Source organism: Rhinopithecus roxellana, chromosome 10, assembly GCF_007565055.1.
Source record: "Rhinopithecus roxellana isolate Shanxi Qingling chromosome 10, ASM756505v1, whole genome shotgun sequence".
Classification (NCBI taxonomy): Eukaryota; Metazoa; Chordata; class Mammalia; order Primates; family Cercopithecidae; genus Rhinopithecus; species Rhinopithecus roxellana.
The window spans coordinates 40,148,842-40,171,917 of NC_044558.1; the positions used below are offsets into that span (position 1 = coordinate 40,148,842).

Genomic DNA, 23,076 nt, shown 5'->3' on the forward strand with positions numbered 1-23,076 from the left:
TAAAGAGGGGCCTGCTGCTCAGGTCTGATCATGGACAATGGGGCACATACGCCAGACTGCTGGACTACTGAATGAATGCCTCTTTCTTTGTTCAATACCTTTTTCAAGATTCTTTGTCATTCTTCTTGGACTCATTGGGAGGCATGGGTTTTAAGATACACAATAGCTCGGGTCTTACAGCGAAATAATTGATGCTTCATTGAAAGAAACCAGGCAAATTGGTTAGTATGATTACCTTTAACAAAGCGGGAAAATTTTAAACATTTGGCAACTCATAGATTTCGAGAGAAATGAGTTGCTCTACTTTAAAAAGGCTTCTTCTCTTAACGTTAACATTAAGTCAGCCAGAGTAAGTCTTTTGGTCTGGTAGCCTGAGAGTCTTGGGTGGCATGTAAATAAAGCTGAAACAATTTACTTCATTTGGAAAAAGGGTCAAAATGTAGAGGATGTAGATGTGTTTTTATTGTAATGGATGAAAGAAACTGATTCTGCTAGGTGAAGTGACTTCCTTCGCTGTGCTAGCTTGTAGAGTAGTGGTACTTAGCATAATAGAGCCCTGGAGGTATGTTTCTGATACTTTATGTGCCTTTTCCTTTGTTCTGTAATTTTGTGAGTCTTTTGCTGCTCTTTTAAATCTGTAAGTATTTAAATTTTTATCAAGTGTATTCATATGCCTTTGACAAAGATGTGAAGAAACAAGTGTCCTGGGTATTAAAAGGTCCTGATTGAAGGCAACAAATGAAAGAATTTCTTTGTAAATGTGTGTATGGTTGGGAGAAAATAAGTGCTATTTAAACATTTGTAGCATTAACATTGCTTCCAAGAGCACTCAAAATAAAACATCAACATTTGTCATTTTGCATTCTTTATCATGAAAATTCATGGTAAAAAAACAGTTATTTTGCAGTTGTTTAAAAAGCAAAATAATATGAGATTATACGTATGCTTGAATCTCATTTTGCAATTTTTATTTAATAAGAGTGGCTATAATAATACCAAAATAATATCTAATGCATGAAGATCTAATCCCTTTGGGCCAAAAATCTATCACCCAGTAGTTTTTAAATAGCAACAATAATAGTAGCATGTTTTAAGTCCTTATTCTATGCCTGGCTTTATCCTAAGTACTTTCCAGATAGCCAATAATAAAGAAACTATAACCAAAGGGGTTAAGTATCTTGTTCGTGGATTCACAGGTAATGAATGGTAGAACCAAAATTTGGACCCAGGCTCTGAGTTCAAAGCCTGCACCTTAACCACCATGCTATGTTGCCTTGCTTGCAGTATAATTATTATCACTCTTTTAAAGTTCCTCAGGATGACCTGTTATAAAAATATTTTTAACATAATTTTTGTAAATTAGTTCCATAATAGTGAAAAAAACTGTTGTTCTGGGAAAATATAATACCATAGTTATATTAATGATCATTACATCTGCCTTACATATAAGGGAAACTTGGTTGTATGCCATCTAACATGTTAGATATTCTCATTAGACATCAGTTTGCTGAAGCAGGAAAATGTAACTTTCCTCAATTATTGTGGGAAAACATTCTTTTTATTTCTAGTCAGCACATGATAAATTCTAATATTTGGATCTTAATTTCTTAATTCTTAAATTTCTTAACTTAGTTCTTAATTAGTTCCTAATTTCTCTGAGGAGTTTTGGGTAATTGTGCCTTTATTTTTTGTATGGAGTCAACAGTGACAGTGTTTAATAGGCACATATAAAATTGATACTTTAAAAAAAACTGTTGAGGTATAATTTACATACCATAAAATCTAGCTGTTTAAGATTTAAAATTCAATGGTTTTAGTATATTTACAAAACTATAAAAATTGAAATTTGATATTTTAAAATTAATGATATAAAACTCTTGAGATGCTTGAATGAAAAGTACTCCAAGGCCAATAAAAGCCATTAACATTTGCTGTATTCTCTTTCCCCTCCTCCAGAAATGTGTGCTATACTGGCCGGAAAAGAGAGGGATATATGGGAAAGTTGAGGTTCTGGTTATCAGTGTAAATGAATGTGATAACTACACCATTCGAAACCTTGTCTTAAAGGTAAGATTATACAGCTATAGCCATCTACAAAGTAGATGATGTTGGAGGATTACATTTCTACTTTGAAATTATTTATCTTAACAAGTACTACAAATGCAATTTAAGCATATTAAATAATGTTAAAATCAAAGAGAAAGTGTAATTATTCCCTCATGTATTTTTTGTCAACTACTATTAATATGCAGTATAGTTAAATCAATGTAAGTAGACATTAAGAAAATTCATTATGTAGGGTGTTGTGATCCTCTAATTTGCATTAATAAAATATCTCTGATTTAACCTTTTGAAAGTTTTTAACTAAAGGCTGTGCTGGAGACTTTACCATGATTTTTTAAAATGTCATTTTGGTCTAAGCAGCTTTAAGTAAGGCCTGGAAGCTGTGAAAGAGAAAATCTGCAGTTGTGGGTGGCAGTGGGAAGCAAGACAAGCCTGAAGTGTTGATGAGATCTTCGGAAGCATGGAGTTACAGTAATTTATAGGGACTTTCCCCAGACGAGATTATGTCATAGGAAAACTATCTTATTTAACTCATGGGCAGCAGATGCTGAGAAATGTTGCCTTGGTATTATTTTTGCTTCTGGAGAATAATCACCCAAAAATGTCGATCTTATCTACAACGTCACTGCTAAGACAGAATCATCACAAAGAGGAAGAAAACAGGGACAGAGCTACAGTGATGGCTTTTATTGAGAAGTGTGAAATAAGAAGGCATTTACCAAAACCTGTTTTTCAACACATGTTCTGGAGTGCCGGATTCATGCCGCACCCTCACCCGTGCTGGGTTTCCAGATGATGTGTGTGGGCCCTCGCCCGAAGTGTTTCCAATAGAGGGATCTCATGTAGCTTCTTTATTGCTGTGATTCCTCACTCTATTAAATACTGGAGTTTGGGATGAGTGTAGAAGTATTACCATGACTGATATGAAATTAAGTATTCTATTGATTAATATGTTTATAATAACTTGTCAGGAATGCTCATAGAGCAGGAAACAAAATATATCTCATTCTTTCTTGGCTACATTTTCACCTACCATCTTGTTTATTATAAGAAATTATAAATATATGTTTAGCATATGTCACATTTATGATCTATATTATAGCTATAGGTAGAGATATAAATCTCAACAAAGGTAAGACTTTCTCACTTTGTGAACTGAATACTGACAGTAAAGTCTTCTCAAAGTAAAAGGGCACTCTTCAAAAATCTTCTAAATGTTTTTCCCACCTAGAAATAAATTGCCAGCAAGATGGGGGTGATAAAAGGCATTCAGTATTGTGGTGTGGATGACTTTTAGTTCTACAAGTGAATGAGGCATTTGGTGGCTGTTGCTATTTTCAGCAAGGAAGCCACACCCAACATGTGAAGCATTACTGGTACACCTCATGGCCTGATCACAAGACTCCAGACAGTGCCCAGCCCCTCCTACAGCTCATGCTGGATGTGGAAGAAGACAGACTTGCTTCCCAGGGCCGAGGGCCTGTGGTTGTCCACTGCAGGTAAGACGTGAATGGTCCTTTCTGTCTAAGCAATGGCCCATTCTTTGTAAAGTCATAGAGCAGGTGCAAGTGGGTTTTGCTTCCTGGATGTGACTTTGTTGGCAAATTAAATATTTATTGAAACTGGTTAAGTCCCTTATATTTGAGTCTTAATCAAGATTATGCTGACAGAAGTGAGGTCATGCTTTTAGGTCATTTTTGGCAAACAACAGTTACACAGTGGGCGAAATACAAGTTCGAAATAAATGGCTCAGTGAGCAGGAGACCTTATTCAGCAGTTATCTGCTTTGAAACTTATATTGATTCATTTGGTCTCATCAGTCTTGTATACACTAGGAATTAAGATGCATTCTTTGAAGTTATCAGTGGCTTTTTTGTTGTTTCAAGATGACAAGTGAACTCTGCTTGGTTTGTATCTTGGTAACATTTACTACTATTTCAAGTTTGGTGAAAACCAGTCAATTATTTTAAGAGTTATCTCCGGAAAAACAGGTTGAAATAAATTTATGAAATGAGAATTGAGCAAATGGTAGTTCACCAAAGGAAAACAAAGTGCCGTTACCAGAACATGGAGCACTAGAGGCCAGGCCAACAACAGCAGCAGGGTCTGTGCTGGTTCCTGTCCCTAATTTCTAGTTCAAAGCTCTCCTCCTAGAACTGATACCTCCTTCCCCTTGTTTTCCTTTTAATGTAACCAAACAAAGCGAGCGTTTTTAAAGTAATTTATATGAACAACTATTTATTTATTTATTTATTTATTTATTTATTTATTTATTTTGAGACAGAGTCTCACTCCATTGCCCAGGCTGGAGTGCAGTGGCACGATTTCGGCTCACTGCAACCTCTGCCTCCTGGGCTCAAGTGATTCCCCTGCCTCAGCCTCTGAAGTAGCTGGAATTACAGGCGTGCGCCACCATGCCTGGCTAATTTTTGTATTTTTAGTAGAGACGGGGGTTTCACCATGCTGGCCAGGCTGGTCTCGAACTCCTGACTTCAAACGTGATCCACCTGCCTTGGCCTCCCAAAGTGCTGGGATTACAAGTGCGAGTTACCAAGCCCAGCCAGCCATTTATTCTTCATGCTTTCTCAAAATAATTTGTGTAGCTTTGTTTAACCACATAGGTCTCTTAAGTCAGCTTTTGATGATATATTTAATAAATATATTATTTTAGAGTATAATTTTAGCCTCCTTTTTTGAGATTGTGTGGTTTAATTAAGAGTAAAGTTTAATATGTGTCTATTTATCCGAAGGTAGATAACACTGGTTTTATCCTAAACTTCACTTGGAGCCAAAAAAACAAAAACAAAAAAAACAGCCTAACTCACTATGCTTTAGGGCTGGAACTGTCCCCCACCCAAAGTCATTAAACACTCAGGATATCTAAAATGAACTAGTCACTTCCCCTATAAAACCAGCTCCCCTTCTGATTACTATTTCTGAGAATGAGACTATCTTTTTTCCAGTCACTCAGCATCCCATGTTGACAGTTATCTCTGGCCCTTCTTTTAACTCCAACCTCAGTATCTAATCAGTCACTAGATTGGCTTTCCCTTCAAAGCTTCTCCCATAATCACCATTTCCTGTCCAGCCACCATAGTTCAAGCCCTTCTGACCTCATCCATGTATTTTAGAAGTAGCTGGTAAAATGCACACACATACCACACTCCCCCATGCTCTCACCGCCACCATGGCCTACCTGTGCCCTTCTCCGTCTTACCTTACATAGAGTCTCTGCTCAAAGTTTGTCAATGGGCCAGGTGCGGTAGCTCACGCTTGTAATCCCAGCACTTTGGGAGGCCGAGGCGAGCGGATCACTTGAGGTCAGGAGTTCAAGACCAGCCTGGCCAATATGATGAAACCCCCTCTCTACTAAAAATACAAAAATTAGCCAGGCGTGGTGGCATGTGCCTGTACTCCCAGCTACTTGGGAGGCGGAGGCAGGAGAATCACTTGAACCGAGGAGGCAGAGGTTATAGTGAGTCAAGATCCCGCCAACGTATTTCAGCAACCTGGGCAACAGAGCAAGACTGTCATAAAAACAAACAACAAAAAAACTAGAGCAAAAGTCCCTAACCTTGAACCTGTGCATAAACCGCAGAAGTCAGTGGACTTCTTGAAATTATTTGAACACATTTGAGTATGTAAACTTATGTGAATTTTTCTGAAGAGTGGAAGCTTACAGTCTTCATCAAATTCTTATTTAAAAAAAACAGATGAATTACAAACCTCTTAGACTTCCATATAAGATCGCAGGGTACCTTTCTATCTTTATTACCCACAGTTCCACTAAAATAACTTCCTCTTCAAGACAAGCTATTCTACTTATTGTTGCAAATCATATTTGCTGTTTCTCATTAATTCTTTCCTTCTTTCGTTATATATCATTGTCGCACCTAGAATATTCTCCTCAATTATGACAGCCTAAATACCTGCCATTCATGGGGCACAGTTCCAATCCTATTTCTTCAATGAAATGAACTTTCTGTGGAAACTTCAACAAAAAGGGAGCCACTCCTCTGAATTCCTCTGCACTCAACGTTTGACAGGAAACAAGTGCCAAATGTGAGAAATAGGTGCTATTTGAGTGCCAAGAGGGGAGCAATTATTTCCAACCATGGGAGCCGAAGAAAACTTCTAAAAACTAGAATAATACTGAACTGAGCCTTTTGAAATAATCAATGTTGTGGTTTTAAAAGGAGGGAGGGCATTTCTGACCGAGAAAACATTGTTAACACAGAAAAATTGGAAAACCAAAAGCTGTTTTGCAAACAATTTATGTAAGTGAAAATCGTGGCACGTGGGAAGGAAGACAGCAAAATACAAAAGGCTTGAAAGTTAGTCACATTCAGATTTTGCAAGGTCATGAATACTATAGTAGAGAGGTTAGGCATTATGCTATAACTAATGGAGCCATCTACAGGTTTTGAGTAGGGAATGATATAATTAAGTCCCTATTTCAGAAAGATGAACCTAGCAGCTGTGAGAATTTGTCCAGGAAAAGACTTGAGACTTGGAAACTATAATGAGATCACTGCTAATCATGAAAAAAGGAGATGTTGAAAACGTGAGTACAGTCTATAGAAAGGAAAGCATGAATCCCACAGGCTCAGCAGAGATGGAAAATAGAAGAAGTGGTAACAGGTTGGATGTGGGAGGTGAGAAAGGGAGAGATGTAAAAGATGGTTCCAAGATTTCTAGGCTGGAAAACTTGTGGCTGACTGGTAATGCCATTGAGGGAAAAGATACTTCTGTTTTAGATACATTGAATTTAGACACATTGAACTGAAGCAAGTCCAAAATAGTAAGGAGGAGATGGAATGACAATCTAGAGTTTAGGAAATTTAGGTAGTCTAGATGTAGATTTGAAAGAATCTTTTACATAGAGACTGTTAGCGGTTAAAACTGCAGACAGAGACAGAGCACGTGTGCTTGTGAGGTGGATTTTTATGGACATATCATCTAAGGCAGCTGAATGTATAAACCTAACAGAACAGGCAGTATTTCTGTTCAATTATTATATCTATACAAATCTCTTGGAAATATGTGCCTCTAGCTGTACCCTCTCCTAAAATGAATCCAGTCTTCAATTGCTCAATTATTCACTAGACTTCTCAACATCAGTATGTCCAAGATCAAACTCCCCTTCCCTGCCTCCTTCAAATTCACCCTATTCCAGGATGCACTTTGGCCTCAGGGCATCACCGTTCTTTCTCTCCAAGCCTAGTCATCTTTGACTTTTTGCTTTTCTCCCTCTTCAGCACCAGTCCTCCAGATTCACACTGGTGATGTGTCTAAATCTTCCCCCTCCTTTCTACTGCCTGTATCTTGCCTAAGTGCAGACATTAATTATTTTTTATTTTTTCTAGAACAATTATAATGCCTTTTTACTGTCCCCCCCACTCATCACTTCCCTCCACCCCTCTCATCCTACTACTTATAATTAAATGTAAAAATATATTTTAAGCACTTAGCACAGGGCCAGGTTTATAATACTCAATACATGAATACTACTTTTAACTGTGGTTTCAGATTTAAAAGTACTCTTGTAAAAGAATGTTTCTTATCTTTTCATTTTCCCCCACTTTCTAATTTTCTTTTCTTTTCTTTTCAGTGCAGGAATAGGTAGAACGGGGTGTTTTATTGCTACATCCATTGGCTGTCGACAGTTGAAAGAAGAAGGAGTTGTGGATGCACTAAGCATTGTCTGTCAGCTTCGTATGGATAGGTGAGTGTCACAGAGGCTTGCCTTCAGAGCACTGTTACCATTCACAGCCTGATCTCATCAGCCTGACTTCACACATAAACACCCCAGGCTCCAAGGTCCTGTGTCTCTATAGAGATACTTGTAAAATGCTTAAGTATATGCATTATATTAAAAAGCCTTTTTTTCTCTCTTTTTTGAGACAAGGTCTTGATCTGTCACCCAGGCCGGAGTGCAGTGGTGCAATCTCAGCTCCCTGCAGCCTCAAATTCCTGGGCTCAAGCAATCCTTGCACCTCAGCCCCCGCACGTAGCTAGGTCTACAGGTGTGTGCCACGCCTGGCTAAATTTTTTAGTGTTTTGTGGAGATGGGCTCTTGTTATATTACTCAGGTTGTTCTTGAACTCTTGACTGCAAGTGACTCTCCCACTTGGGCTTCCCAAAGTGCTGAGATTACAGGCGTGAGCCACCATGCCTGGCCTGAAGTTATTTATTTATTTATTATTTTTTTGAGACAGAGTCTCACTTTGTCACCCAAGCTGTAGTGCAGTGTTGTGATTATGGCTCACTACAGCCTAGAATTCCTGGGCTCATGTGGTCCTCCTACCTCATCCCCCCAAGTAGCTGGGACTATAGGCGAGCACCACCACACATGGCTAACTTTTTTTATAGAGACAAGGTCTCACTGTGTTGCCCTGGTTGGTCTAGAATGGCTAGGCTCAAGGGATCCTCCTTCCTTGGCCTCCCAAAGTGCTGGGATTATAGGTGAGAGCCACTGCACCTGGCCCCCAAAGTTATTTTTTAATGTTTTTATTAAATTGTGACAAAATATACGTGGCAAAATATATCATCCTAACCATTTGTAAGTGGACAATGTATTAGGGTTAAGTACATTCACACTGTTGTACAACCAATCTCTGGAGTTCTTTTCATGTTGAAAAACTCAGTACCCATTAAAAAACTCCTCATTCCTCCCTCAGCGCAACTGGTAACTGCCATTCTATTGTCTGTGTCTGTAAGTTTAAACGCTCTAGGCACCTTTTATGTAAGTGGAGTCATACAGTATTTGTCTGTTTGTGGCTGGCTTATTTCACTTAGCATAACATCCTCAAGGTTCATCTATGTTGTAGCATGTGTCAGAATTTCCTTCCTTTTTAAGGCTGAATAATATTCCATTTTAGATCACATATTTTGTTCATCCGTTCATCCATTGATGAACACTTGAGTTGCGTCCGTATTTTGACTATTGTGAATACTGCTGCTATGAACATGGGTATGCAAATATCTGTTCAAGACCCTGTTTTCAATTCTTTTGAGTATATACCCAAAAAGTGGGATTGGTGGCTTATATGGAATTCTATTTTTAGTTTTTTGAGGAATCCATCATAGTGTTTTCTGCAATGGCTGCACCATTTTACATTCCCACCAACAACACACAAGGGTTCCAGTTTCTCCACATCTTCACTGACACTTTATTTTCTGCTTTGCTTTTTTTGATAGTAGCCATCCTTGTGAGGGTGAGACAGAAGAGTCATTTTTATAGAGATAGGGTTTGATCACCTTTGTTATAACCTCTGTTCGTTTTGAAAACAAGATAGGCCGGGCGCGGTGGCTCAAGCCTGTAATCCCAGCACTTTGGGAGGCCGAGACGGGCGGATCACGAGGTCAGGAGATCGAGACCATCCTGGCTAACACGGTGAAACCCCATCTCTACTAAAAAATACAAAAAAAAGTCTAGCAGGGCGAGGTGGCGGCGCCTGTAGTCCCAGCTACTCGGGAGGCTGAGGCAAGAGAATGGCGTGAACCCGGGAGGCGGAGCTTGCAGTGAGCTGAGATCTGGCCACAGCACTCCAGCCTGGGCGGCAGAGCGAGACTCCGTCTCAAAAAAAAAAAAAAAAAAAAAAAGAAAACAAGATAAACAGGAAACTTCTCTTCTTCCTTGATCCACAACTAAGCCTGCCTGGGTAAATGGACGATTGAGTTAGTGATGGAGAAACTGAACAGATGCTACTTCAGAGAAGGCACAAAACGATAAGCAGCAGGCGTCTCTGCTCCGTAATTCAGTGTACTACAGTGGAACAAGAGTTGTTGGCTAGGTGTAGTGGCTCTCGCCTGTAATCCCAGCACTTTGGCAGGCCGAAGCAGGAGGATCCCTTGAGTTCAGGAGTTTGCGACCAGCCTGAGCAACAAAGTGAGACCCTGTCTCTAAAAACAAACAACAAACAGCAAATGTTTACTAATCACCTCATATGCCTTAGGCATTGGTCTAGATGCTGCAAATACAGCATTAAACAAGGATTTTCTGCTCTCTGAGAATTTATATGCTAGCAGAAAAAGATAATAAACAAGCAAAATATACCAAGATAATTTCAGACAGAAATAAATGCTGTGAAGTAATAAAACAAAGAGGGACACAGGCATTGAGTCCCTTGAGCTTTAGCCCTATGACCTAGAGTTTTCTAAAAAGATAAAATTATACACTAACCTTTCTTTTTTTCCTGGAGACAGCCTCGCTGTGTTGCCCAAGCTGCAGTGCAGTGGCTTGATCATGGCCCACTGTAGCCTCGACCTCCTGGGACTACAAGCGTGTGCCACACTCAGCTGATTTTTGTATTTTTTGTAGAGACGGGGTTTTGCCATGTTGCCCAGGCCAGTCTTGAACTCCTGGACTCATACAATCCTCACATCTTGGCCTCCCAAAGTGCTGGGATTATAGGTATAAGCCACTCTGCCAGGCCATATAATTACCTTTCAAGATTTCTTTTCCAACAAATATGCTTTGAGCACTAGGTACTATGTCCTGGGATTTCAATAAAAAAGATAAGAAGATTATTCTGAAAAATGAGATAATATATATAAAGCACTTGGAATAGGGTCTGGCGCATAGTAAGCCCTCAATAAATGATTATTATGTTATTATCATCTTTATTATTATTAAAATTATCTGTGAAGTTTCTCTTATCTCTAAAAAAAAAAAGAAATTCAAATTTCCCTGTTCAGATTAGTTTTTCCCTTCCCATCCATAATGTTCTTGCCTCCTTTTAAAAGTAGCCTCTAAGTCTTTATAAGTGTATCTTTCCTCTTTGTTTTCTGCTACGTTTGGTATCTTCTCTCTTTGTTTTCTACTGCGTTTGTTTCCTTCTTTCTTATTTTCCCTTTCTGTCAGCATGTAAACTCTAGAGGCAGTTCATCATGGCGGTTAACATTCTGGGCTCTGGAAAAAGATTGCCTGCCTGAATTTACATCCCTGCTTCTACCATTTTTTGGTTGTACGACCTTGAGCAAGTTACTGTTCTTCTCCCTGCCTCCATGAGTTTTCTCATTTGGAAAATTGGAGTAATAGTAGTATATATTTTCTATTGTTATTGTAAGGATGAAAAGGTATGACCTATGTGAAATGCCTGGTATGTAATAAGCATTCAATCAAGTTTCCACAGTTTTTATCACTGTACATAGCAAGGAAGCTAAACATGTGCCTGTAAACTGGAAATAGTAATATATACCTCACAGGACTGAAGTCACATTTGCATGACATTAAACCTGCAGTGTATTTAGTAGAACACTCAGCCTACATTGCTTATCCTGTCTTTACCCCCCAACCCTACTTCCCTCTTACCACACCCCACATGTAACTGCTTCCAAAAATATTTTCTTCTTGTACATAAAAAAGATCAGTTCCAATTATCCCTTCTCCTCTTTAACTGCTGTCTTAATCTCCTGAAATTCCTTTGCCTTCCATCCCATGTAGTCCACCTCAGCTGGAATAGGATCAGTTTTCACTTCAAATTTTTGAGCCTGTCTTCTCACAGGAAAGGGGCCCTACCTCTGAGGAGGAGAAGCAGCACTCAGTCAGTCAGAGCTGCTCCCACTTTGACTTTCATCTGTCCTGATCTGTGCTTCTGTAAACAAGGCTGCCACCTGAGACCCCCAAGTCACCTGGGGACTCCAGTTCATATCATGGAGTCCTGTGTTCTTATTTAATGCCAGAATTCCATGCATGCCAAACACATGTGTAGATCTAAAGTGACTCCAAACCAAATTGGCCTCCAACAACACCTGTTCTGATCCTACTTGGAAGAAAGTGCTGAAAAACAGGCTTGGTTTTCTCTTTTTCTTGGCTCTTGTTATGTTACCATTAATTCTTGCCTGTTCACCCTCCCATCTCCCAAGTCCCCTGCCCGCTTTCACAGCCTGACCTCCACCTTGGATTCCACTTCCCAGTCACATTCCCCTTTCAGGTCTAACAAATTGTCCTCTGGTTTTAAATGGAATTACAAATGCGTTTTTTTTTAAACCACATCACAATGCCTCCTCTATCTGTTCCTTCCTTCCTAAAGCAAATGGTCAGAAACTTTAGCCTTGGCCTTCCGCCACCACCAAGGTCTTCCCACGGGTCTTGTCTTTTCACTTCTGATAGGATCTTGAAAACAGATCCAACTTCTCTGCTCTGAAGCCTATAGGCACCCAACCCCCTTGGGTTTGAATTACTGCCAATATATGCATCAAAATCATTCTGATTTCTTCATCAGGACCCTTTCTGCATTCTTTCTGAGCAGCTGTTTCTGTTGTTTATGAAACAGATCCTCTCCTTGAACCTTCCTTTGAAAGGTCTTTCCTTCACCTCCTTCCTTCACAGGATCAACATACGTTTTCCTTTTCTTGTCTCTTCCTTCTGTTGTAGACTCTTCTAGTTATATGAAAAGCAAAACAGAAAACCTATCCCTTTCCTTTCACCTCATCTTGCTTCTTTTTCTCCATCATTCTTGCTTCTTGTTCCAGTCCTTCAGCTTTTTCCTATTATACCTCATTTTTAAAATTCCAATTTGTGGCTAACTGCTGCCATTAACCATGTTTTTGGCTCATCCCAGTAAAGGGAAAACTGGTCTCAGCCAATCCAAATGTCTACCCTTATGCATTTGCAGCGTATCTTTCTTCATCACTTACTCAAACCTTGTCCACAAATTCCGATTTTCCTGGCTATCCTTACCTTCAGCTCTGAATCTGTCTTCAGAGATTCCAGAATGCACTATTCAACATACAGAAATGTATTTAATCATGGAACTCTTCACCACTGTCTTCAAAGCACATGACTTATTTAACTCCAAAAATAAACCCAAGTGAAGGAAAAGAAGCATCTCTTGGCCTCATTTTTTTTTTTAAAGAGGAACCAAAGATTTCAAGATATCAAGTAACTTGTCTGAAGTCAAGTAGCTTGGGAAGTAACAAAATGGACCTATTGGAATCTGGGACATTTACCTGATCTCTAATTATTTCTTTGATTTTTATCAATCTTATAGATAAAAGTAAATAGGCTTTTGGAATGTGTTTATTATAAAACTTCTTGACAAAAACGTATCTCTTTGATAATACTCTGCCAATTTAAATAAATGAGCCCAGGAGTTTGAGGCCACCTTGGGCAACATAGCAAAACTCCACCTCTTAAAAACAAAATGCAATGACAACAGGACACCATAATTTTTAAAACAGTTTTTAGTATAAATGAGAGCTGCTTTATGAATAGATGGAGTGACATTGTCAGCAACTGCCTTAAGAGTACAATTTGAGGGACAAAAAATTGCTGCTTCTTAAAATATCTATCTATGGAGGATGCTAAAATGTATAGCAGATGTCTAAAATACTGCTAGTAAAGAGCTAATCTTGGATGGATTATTTTAAAAGAATCATCCTTTTCGAAGGTTTATTGAACCTGGGGATGGGAGATAGGGTAACACTTTATGTCTTCTAAGCTATTAACGCTTCAATCTAAACGAGGTGACCTGTTCTTTTCAGTGTGGTAGCTGGAGAGAGTGTAACTCCCGGCATTAGGAATACATTCAGAACTTGGCTTTTGATGAAGGGAAATTGAAGAGAGGGCTTCAGATGCTGGACACACCATGGTGAGGTCCTTTGATCAAGGAGACTGTTAGACAAGCTCATGGCTTGTCTTGGGAAAGCAAGAGGCACTAAGACAGAGCCAAAGAGTGCTCCAAGGGACACTTTGGGCAGGACCAGCTACATAATTTGTGAGGCCCAGTATAAAATGAAAATGTGACATCTGTTGATTAAAAAGTATCAAATACTTCAAGACAGTGACAGCAAAGCATTAACCCAAGTGCAGGGTCCTTCTCAGCATAAGAAGGTGAGAGACATATGACTGCACAGGTCACAATCCCTTGAAGCTAACTCTGTCTTAGGATATTTTTAGAATGGAATGAGTGTTTGTATTAGGTTGGTCCAAAAGTAATTGGGGTTTTTGCTATTACAGTTATTTTTGCACCAACACAATAGATGGGCCTGCATCCTGTGTTCTGTGGAACAGGCATCTGAGACCTCTGCTTAGAGTGGTGCTCCTGAATCCTGCATACATTCATTCATTCAACAGGCATCACCAGATATCTGCTACTGAGCATGAATCAGGCACCTGGGTGTAGAAAAATGGGTGTCTTAACTGGCTTTCCCAGTTTCCAAGATTGTCCTTCTCAGGACATAGTTTAATTAACAATTATTTACTGAGAACCTCCTAAGCCAAACCCTCTTGGTGGTGTTCAGGAGCAAAGTAGGTTCTCGACTAAGTTCGGGACACACACACACACACACACACACACGTTTCTTTATTGTCACCCAGGCTGGAGTGCAGTGGCACGATCTCGGCCCACTGCAACATCCGCCTCCCAGGTTTAAGCTATTATCCTGCCTCAGCCTCCCAAGTTGTTGGGATTACTCCCAGCTAATTTTTTTTATTTTTAGTAAAGGCAGTGTTTGGGAGCCGCCTCAGGCTCCCAAAGTGCTGGGGCTGCAGGCATGAGCCGTGGCACCCAGCCCTACATTGTATTTCTTTGACGTCTTCCCCACTTGGAGATTCACAGTAAGCATTAATGCATTAAAAAATCTAAAATCTCCCAGTGTAGAAACTCCCTTAATTTTGTTTAAGCATTTTTTCACATTTATTTGACCACAGACGAATTTCCTCAAAAGCCATCTAAATGAGAGGGAAAGAAATTGTAATAATAAAGGTAAGCTGTTCTTTCAGGAAGCTTTGTGGTGAAGAGAAGACTAGAGATGGGATAGTAATTTAAGCCCGAACCTGGACCACTAAAAAGAGGAAAGAGGCCGGGCACAGTGTCTCAGGCCTGTAGTACCAGCACTTTGGGAGGCTGAGGCAGGTGGATCACTTGAGGTCAGGAGTTCAAGACCAGCCTGGCCAACATGGTGAAACCCCATCTCTACTAAAGACAAAAATTAGCCGGGCATGGTGGTGCACACCCGTAGTCCCAGCTACTCAGAAGACTGAGGCAGGAGAATCGCTGGAACCCGGGAGGCAGAGTTGTGGTGAGCCGACTTCACACTACTGCACTCCAGCCTGGGCGAGAGAGTGAGACTCTGTCTCAAAAAAACAAATGTGATGGGGAAGGAAGGGTGGAGCCAACTAATTAAAAGCAACTAACTAAGTGTAATAAGAGAGAGAAAAGACAGAGCCAATATATCAGAAGGCTGATATTTTGTATTCGGCAGAATACAAGCTTCACAGGCTTTTTTCTATCCTTTTCTACTCTTTTTAACAACCTCCAACCACTAGCAATGAAGGCTGCACACTGTGCATCTTATTTTTATAGTCTACCCCTTGTCACTTGTAGCTGCCTTCTCTGAGGAGTCCAGGTATGGCTAACAGCAATGAAAAAGACAAGACAGTGATTTGGATACTTGAAAATGGGGCTTCTTTCATGACCGATCAGTCAAAAGCTTGAACACTGGATAGGATTAAAATCTTGATTTCCACCACCACCCCCAAAATTACAATGCCTGGTCATTGTAATTTAACATGACAAGAACAAGCAATTTCTACTCAAGTCACAAATCTGCATTTTAGTAATAAATTTAAATGGTCTGGTTCAGAGACAAATGTTTTATGCTGAATGGATGTTTCCAGTATAATAACAATGACAAAACCATTTGGTGGATTCCTCATTCTCTGGCAGGACATTATTTTTATTGGCTTTGGGACAACTTCTATTAATAGATGCTCAGTTCTCATTGCAGATTCATGAGTCTGTGATTCTCCTTTTACTAATACTTTTGAGCATATTTTGAACTAAAATAAGATTTCTTTTTTTTTTTCCAAGTAGGAGTTCAAATTCAATGCAAGGCACCCACGAATGTTTTATTTAGAAGGGCATTAATAGATCATCCCCTCATTTCCACTGCATTCACTTTTAATTAAAAGATGAAGTGGGTGGTATGGCAATTGCAACTGAACACTGTCTGGTAAGACTAGTAAAAGAATGAGATGCCAGACATCTCTGGACCAGATGTCAAGGAGCTTGGTGCCTGGCTCTGCCCCCTGATTTTCCATGTGACTATTTGTCCACTCTAGGCCTCTGTGTCTACATAGTAAAAGGAGATGTGGGGCATAACAGTGATCTCCAAGCTTTTCTGGTATAAAAGCCAGAAATATCTTACTATCAAGAGTAAGATGGCCGGGCGCGGTGGCTCAAGCCTGTAATCCCAGCACTTTGGGAGGCTGAGACGGGCGGATCACGAGGTCAGGAGATCGAGACCATCCTGGCTAATACGGTGAAACCCCGTCTCTACTAAAAAATACAAAAAACTAGCCAGGCGACGAGGCGGGCGCCTGTAGTCCCAGCTACTGGGGAGGCTGAGACAGGAGAATGGCGTGAACCCGGGAGGCGGAGCTTGCAGTGAGCTGAGAGCTGGCCACTGCACTCCAGCCTGGGCGGCAGAGCAAGACTCCGTCTCAAAAAAAAAAAAAAAAAAAAGAGTAAGATATCTCATGGACCTCCACCTGATTGTTTTATTTTAATGCTTGCAAGTTAATATTCATTCTTTGACTCACAACAAAGCTTAGGTGGATGTCCTTCAACAAGATGCTTTTCCATCCTGGAATTCAGTGATTGCAGAGTGACCAACTGACTTTCTGAGATCCCTCTCAGCTCTTGCTTTCTTTGAGTCTTTGAAGCTTTGTTTATGTGGAGAACAATGGGATAGCAGTAATAGTCATAACATTGGCCAAACATCTCCTAGGAAAGGGTGGGTTTTTAAAAAATCTAGCCTCAGGAATATATTGCCCAAAGTTTTCATTCTAAAGGAAGAATTCAAAACCAAAAAAGGGGAAATCTCCAAGGCCGCATGACCAATTTTGAAGTTTTTATAAATCACTCTGAACTGAACTTTCAATTTTGCTCAAATTAGATTGACTAAATTCTGGATTTTGGGGGTTCTGCTGTTGTTTTCTGGAGTGGGAGGCCTAAGTGGGTTACACACAAGATGAAGGGAGAGGAAGTTCACATTTTAATCTTGCCTTCAGCAATGACCCCAAACAAGTTGCTATATAAACCGGGGAAAATCGTTTATCTCTGATTATTTTAGTTTAGATTACTTATTATTAATATCTGAATATGATAAGTACAATGAACTGTCTGTTGGCCAGCATTGTTGCAAAAGGGATATTTTGCTCCATCACATATTTCTTTTTCTTTTTCTTTTTTTTTTTTTTTTGAGGCTGGAGTGCTGTGGCCGGATCTCAGCTCACTGCAAGCTCCGCCTCCCGGGTTCACGCCATTCTCCTGCCTCAGCCTCCCGGGTAGCTGGGACTACAGGCGCCGCTACCTCGCCCGGCTAGTTTTTTGTAGTTTTTAGTAGAGACGGGGTTTCACTGTGTTAGCCAGGATGGTCTTGATCTCCTGACCTCGTGATCCGCCCGCCTCGGCCTCCCAAAGTGCTGGGATTACAGGCTTGAGCCACCGCGCCCGGCCTCCATCACATATTTCTATTAACAGGAGATTACCATACATCTATAGGTCAACAAGTTTTAAAAAGTATAGTTGAAAAAACGATCCATAATATTAGTACTAAATTGATCACAGTTCAATCATTTTTTATTACTTAGAAAGCCCTTCCATATAATTCTTAAAACTTCTAATGTCAAATATCACTAAATTGTTCTAACTATACCACCTAGTTAAAAATACCAATTGCTATAAAGCTAAACCAACCAGCTTCACTGCATGTAGCTCTTGCTACAAAAGATTCATTTAGGCTTGTGTATGTCAAGGTTCTACAGTTTGAGATAGTGATTGAAGGTCATTTACACCTTTCTCATGAGAGATGCACTGTCTCAGTTTATTACTGTAGATGATATTTATATTTTAACATCAGACAGTGCTTCACATGCACATAGATATTACAGAAGTATGACTAAGGAGCAATTCATGACCATCAGAAGACATCTAAGCAGGCAGGAAAGGAACATATTTCATTGCAGACTGACCTCAGATAACTTTTTCCTCATCGTTTTCCTTTTAATCCCATTGGCAACTAGACACTGGAAGAATTTTAAAACAGAGCCTGGGAAGTTAAACATGTAAAATAATATCTGATTCCAAGGCCTTTTTTTCCCTCTTTTTTTGTTCCTGAGTAACAGGAAATTATCTGTCTAATCCTTCTTTTTAAGAGTCAAGGATGGAATTTGTAGTTGCCTGTACATCCTTACCTTAGAGGGCTTAAATTGGAATGACATCCAAAGGCCTCACTTGTGGCTTCCCACACAGGATAAAAAGATGCTTCCAATGTGCGTCATATCATTGTTTAAATGTTTTGATTAGTCACTTCAGTTCGATGATTTTCTTTTCTTTTTTAACTACAGCAATCTCAGAAGAATATATATGCCATCAATTTCCAAGGATAATATATGTCCCCAGCATATTTTTTTGTTTCTAAAACCTGGTTAAAATGATTTCAAAACTAAAGTTTCTGCTTGTTGGTCTAAGGTTTATCAACTGTAACCTTACATTTATCCATAGTTCTCTGCATTCCCAAATACTCACAAAGATTCCTCTAATTAATGAACTTCAAAGATCACATTTGAAGATCAGGAATTCAACAGTTTGGTTTACTTATTTTAAGGACATTTGGAGATAAAGCCCTAGAAATTGATGTGGATTTACTTGACATTATAGTTCCTGAGATTGTAACAAGAGGTCTACTTTGTAAAACTTATATGCCAACTGAATCTTCCAAGTGGTTACCGGGACATTTTCCTTCTTCCCAGCTTGGAGTTAATTAAGTGTTAACTTGAGTGTTCAGAAGAAAACAGCTAAATTTCAGGGGGAAAAAATGGAACTCAAAATATGTTAGACTCATCAATTGAATTATTTGATGTGTGCTGATTTTTATGACCTACAGATACTTTAGAACACATCTATTTTGGAGAAGGTGTCTATGTTCAAAATTCCTGGTCAGAATTGGCCAAATTTACATTGAAGTTCTCCCTCCTTGATATGACATCTGTATAAAGACATGGGAAATCCTCTGTCCAAGGGGCCAGACACACCTTGCAGCTGACCCCGGCTAAGCACAGCAGACGGTAGCTTCACTTGACTCATGCCCAAGCTATCGGCGCTTTACCCAGGAGGCACATTAACGTCCACACCTTTTGTTCTAAATTTACTGTACCAAACTTTACCAAAAGAATTCCAGATTCGAAAATAATAAAAAGCAAAGGAGCATAAGTTTCATTGTTAGCCCAGAAGTGAGTCATCACTTCAGAATTTCTTCTGTCTACTGATTAGACCGGATACGGGCTGGGCGGTACGACAGGAAAGGCTGTTGCTTTCTGTATGTGTGAGTGAATAGTCACAAAAGGTCAAAATTTTAACATGTTAAAAGCCAAATCTCTCTCCTGGGCATCTGGAGTGGGTTTTTTCAAAACACCCTCCCAGTAGCAAAGGGAAAAAAAGACTACATTTTTTTCCCCTTTCTAACCTGAGTTTACCCCCAGCTGACACAGCTACGTGCTGCTCTGCATGGAGACTGAGACGACACTGATCTTTGTGTTTGGCAGGGCTAATGTGATATGAGATTATCTGACGTTTATAGGAGGGTAGTATATCTGAGTCCTCTCTGGCCTGTCCAAACACAGTGTTCATAGTCTGCGGGCACAAAGAAATGCAAGCCACGTGGCTAACACCACTTTTGCAATAAAGGGAATGGCTTTCTTCCACAGCATGGCATGGGGCATCATTAGGATGAACAAATAACTTATCATCCAAACCAAGGTACTTCCGAGAGTGAAAGGTGACCCAATTAATAATGACACCAGGACAACACCAGTGAACCACGACTCTTCCAAACATAGTTACCTTAGGTGTTGTATTAACTAAGAATAAGAAAAATAATACACAGCATTTATTTAGTCCTCACTGAAGGGCAGTTACTGTGCCAAGCATTTTGTGGATTCTTTCATTTAAACCTTGCAAAACTTGAAGCCTTATTAGATAAATACCTAAATACCTTATTAGCCAGGCCAGTGGTTTTCAAACTTCTTTATGAACAATGGAAAACATTTTGCAGGCAGAATCTTCCACAGAACACCAACACAGAAAACCAATAAAAACACAACTTCCCTGATCAAAGCTGGGATTGGCATCTAGTCCTAATGACCCATTCCTCCTCCTCTGCCCTGCCCAGGGTTCTCAGGCACCTTTATAGAACCCTGGGCTTCTGGGGATTCTGTGAATAGCCTGCAGCCAGACATTGATATGCTCTGATTCATTTAATCCTCACAACCCGATGACGTTTGTCATTTATGTCATTTTACAAGTGAGAAAAGCCGGGTTGGGAAGGACTGAATGACTTGTCTAAAATCATTTAGCTAAGTAAGTTAAAAAACAAGGATTTAAACCTGAATCTGTCAGACTCCAAGCCTACTATTTTCCACTACATCATCTGCCTCCACTATGCCTGTCTTCTAGGCTGGTCAATATTTAGAAAGATATTTGGATCTTAATGGGCAAACTAATGTCCTCTGCCAGATTTGCTCTTGGTTCTCCAAGGTCCTTGGGGACCTCCCTCCAGAGCCTCCTAACCAGTCCTGTTTGACCAGATGGTACCAAAGAGTAACAATAACAATAATAATGGTTGACATTTATGGTATTGCTATGTGCTTGGCTGTGTGCTAAACAGGTTAAATGATTGTCCCATTTATTTCTCACAACAATGCTGTAAAGTAGGAACTATTGTTTTTATTGTCACATCATTTGCAGATGAGAAAACTGAGCACTGCAGAGATTATGTAGTGGGGTAAAATATCTAGTAAGTGGTGGAGACAGAATTTGTCTTGACAACAGTGTATGCTGTCTCCCTCTTAACACACTCTGGTCCCCTCGGTAATGAACTTGGCACCACTCTCTCAGCTAGCTGGGGTTCCCTTGACATTTTTATTTGACTTTACTCTTTTTTGGTAAACTAACTCCTGCTCAGCAGTAGGTATTGTCACTTAATGTATTATACCTCCTGGGAAAACAAATGTGTACTGGAAAAGAAATATCTGAGGCATGATAAAATTTTAAAGAGTTTATTTAGTAAGAAGCCAGTCATACATTGGGAAACACCAGACCAAAAGAGGTTTAGTGTTCCTATGACAAAATGCCAGAGGCAAGTATTTATTGGGAAAGTGTAGAAACAAAATAAGGAATTTATTTGGTTGGTTTGCAATTATATAAATACCTTTTTTCAGGTACCGTATTGGAAAGTCTTTAGTGACATAATAACGTGAGTTGGGTGCTTATAATTGGCTGCGGTTATGGTTTAGTTCTAACATAAGCATTTATCAGATATGAACCCAAGTTAAGTTTCACTTCTGTTTGCAATTTAAGGTGCATGCATATTGGTGAGCACCTGTAGTCCCAGGTACTTGGGAGGCTAAGGAGATCACTTGACCTGGGAGGTTGAGGCTGCAGTGAGCCATGATCCAGCCAGGATGACACAGTGAGACCCTGCCCTAAAAAGAAAAAGTAAGAAAAAGAGCACCCCTGTTTCTCACCTCCCAGAAGCACTTTGTATTGGGAACTTTGTATCAGTAATATAGATCCAGACTAGCAAATCCATGAAACCTATCTGACCTAAGGGCTTCCTGGAGTCCAAGTCAGAACTCTCCTGAGGATGAATTACTATAGAGCTGTCTTGAGAGTTCCATAATTAACCTAGCTTTATTCATTTATTCCATAAAGATATTTTGTATACAGACACTGTACTAGCTTCTTAATTGTTTCTTTTTTTACTATGACCAACCTATCTAAAAAACTGTATTTGCCAGGCATGGTGGCTCATGCCTATAATCCCAGCACTTTGGGAGGCTGAGGTGGAAGGATTTCCTGAGCCTAGGAATTCAAGACCAGCTTGGGCAACATGGCAAAATTCTATCTCTAAAAAAAAAAAAAAAAAACCGGAAAAAATTAACTCAGTATGGTGGCATGCACCTATTATCCTAGCTACTTGGGAGGCTGAGATGGTAGAATCACCTGAGCCTTGGAGGTTAAGGCTTCAGTGAGCTATGACTGCACGACTACACTCCAGCCTGGGCAACAAAGCAAGACCCTGTATCAAAAATAAGAAGAAAGAAGACTCTGTTGACCTTTGTAAGAATGGATTACCTGTTATAGAGCAAATGCTATCCTCCCACCTCAGCCTCTTGTGTAGTTGGGACCACAGGCATACACCACCATGTCCAGCTAATTTTTCTTTTAATTTGTAGACAGGATCTAACTATGTTGCCCAGGCTGGTCTCGAGCTCTTGAGCTCAAGTGATCCTCCTACTTTGGGCTCTAGTGTTCCACTCAGCACTCCCAAAGTGCTGGGGTTACAGGCATGAGCCACTGCACCCAGCCAACAGAGTATTCTACATATCAATATATGCAGTAGGACATTTATTTAATATTTTCAAAGATGATTATGATGAGTTCCTGAATTTGAACCAGCCTCCAGTGAATGCATCCTGGAATACCTTTTGCTTTCTTTTAGCCTAGTGTTTATCTGTTTTCACATGACATGAAAATAGCATGACCTGGGTTATTCATTTGACAAGTATTTACCTAGGACTGGTAAGTGCTTTTTATTGTTACAAGTAGAAGAAGACTATGCCATTATGCTTGTAGGTCTTTAAAGGACCTACAACCTAGTTGGAAATAATTTTAGAATGGGATTAGATAGTATATGACGTGATATCAGCTTACTCATATTAAAGACCCTACTTTGTCTCTTTTTCTATTTTTTTAATGCCTTAGATAAAAAGATGTAAGGGATCCTTGTTAAATATCTGGGAGACAATGCTGGGAATGAGAAATGGAAGACTAACATTGACTGATAGATAGTGATGCAGTAAACAAGAGCATTGTGCTGAAACTAACAAATTGAAATTAACAAGAATAAATAGAAAGGCTTGCATTTAGTTTCAAAACTTCAGTAGCATAATTACAGGATGGAAGAAAGCTGTAATGTCCACATTCAAAAAAAGTCAGT

At 39.7% G+C, this 23,076-nt stretch overlaps 1 protein-coding gene across 4 annotated transcripts in view; it reads left to right on the plus strand.

Moving 5' to 3' along the window:
- The window catches only part of PTPRR (protein tyrosine phosphatase receptor type R), a 294,648-nt gene that overhangs the window by 267,076 nt on the left and 4,496 nt on the right, over positions 1-23,076 (plus strand). For all 4 annotated transcript variants that reach the window (XM_030939760.1, XM_030939761.1, XM_030939763.1 and 1 more), the window contains 3 exons: positions 1,957-2,067; positions 3,406-3,563; positions 7,676-7,789. In XM_030939760.1, coding sequence (XP_030795620.1) covers positions 1,957-2,067; positions 3,406-3,563; positions 7,676-7,789 — 383 coding nt within the window. The remainder of the gene's footprint in view (positions 1-1,956; positions 2,068-3,405; positions 3,564-7,675; positions 7,790-23,076) is intronic.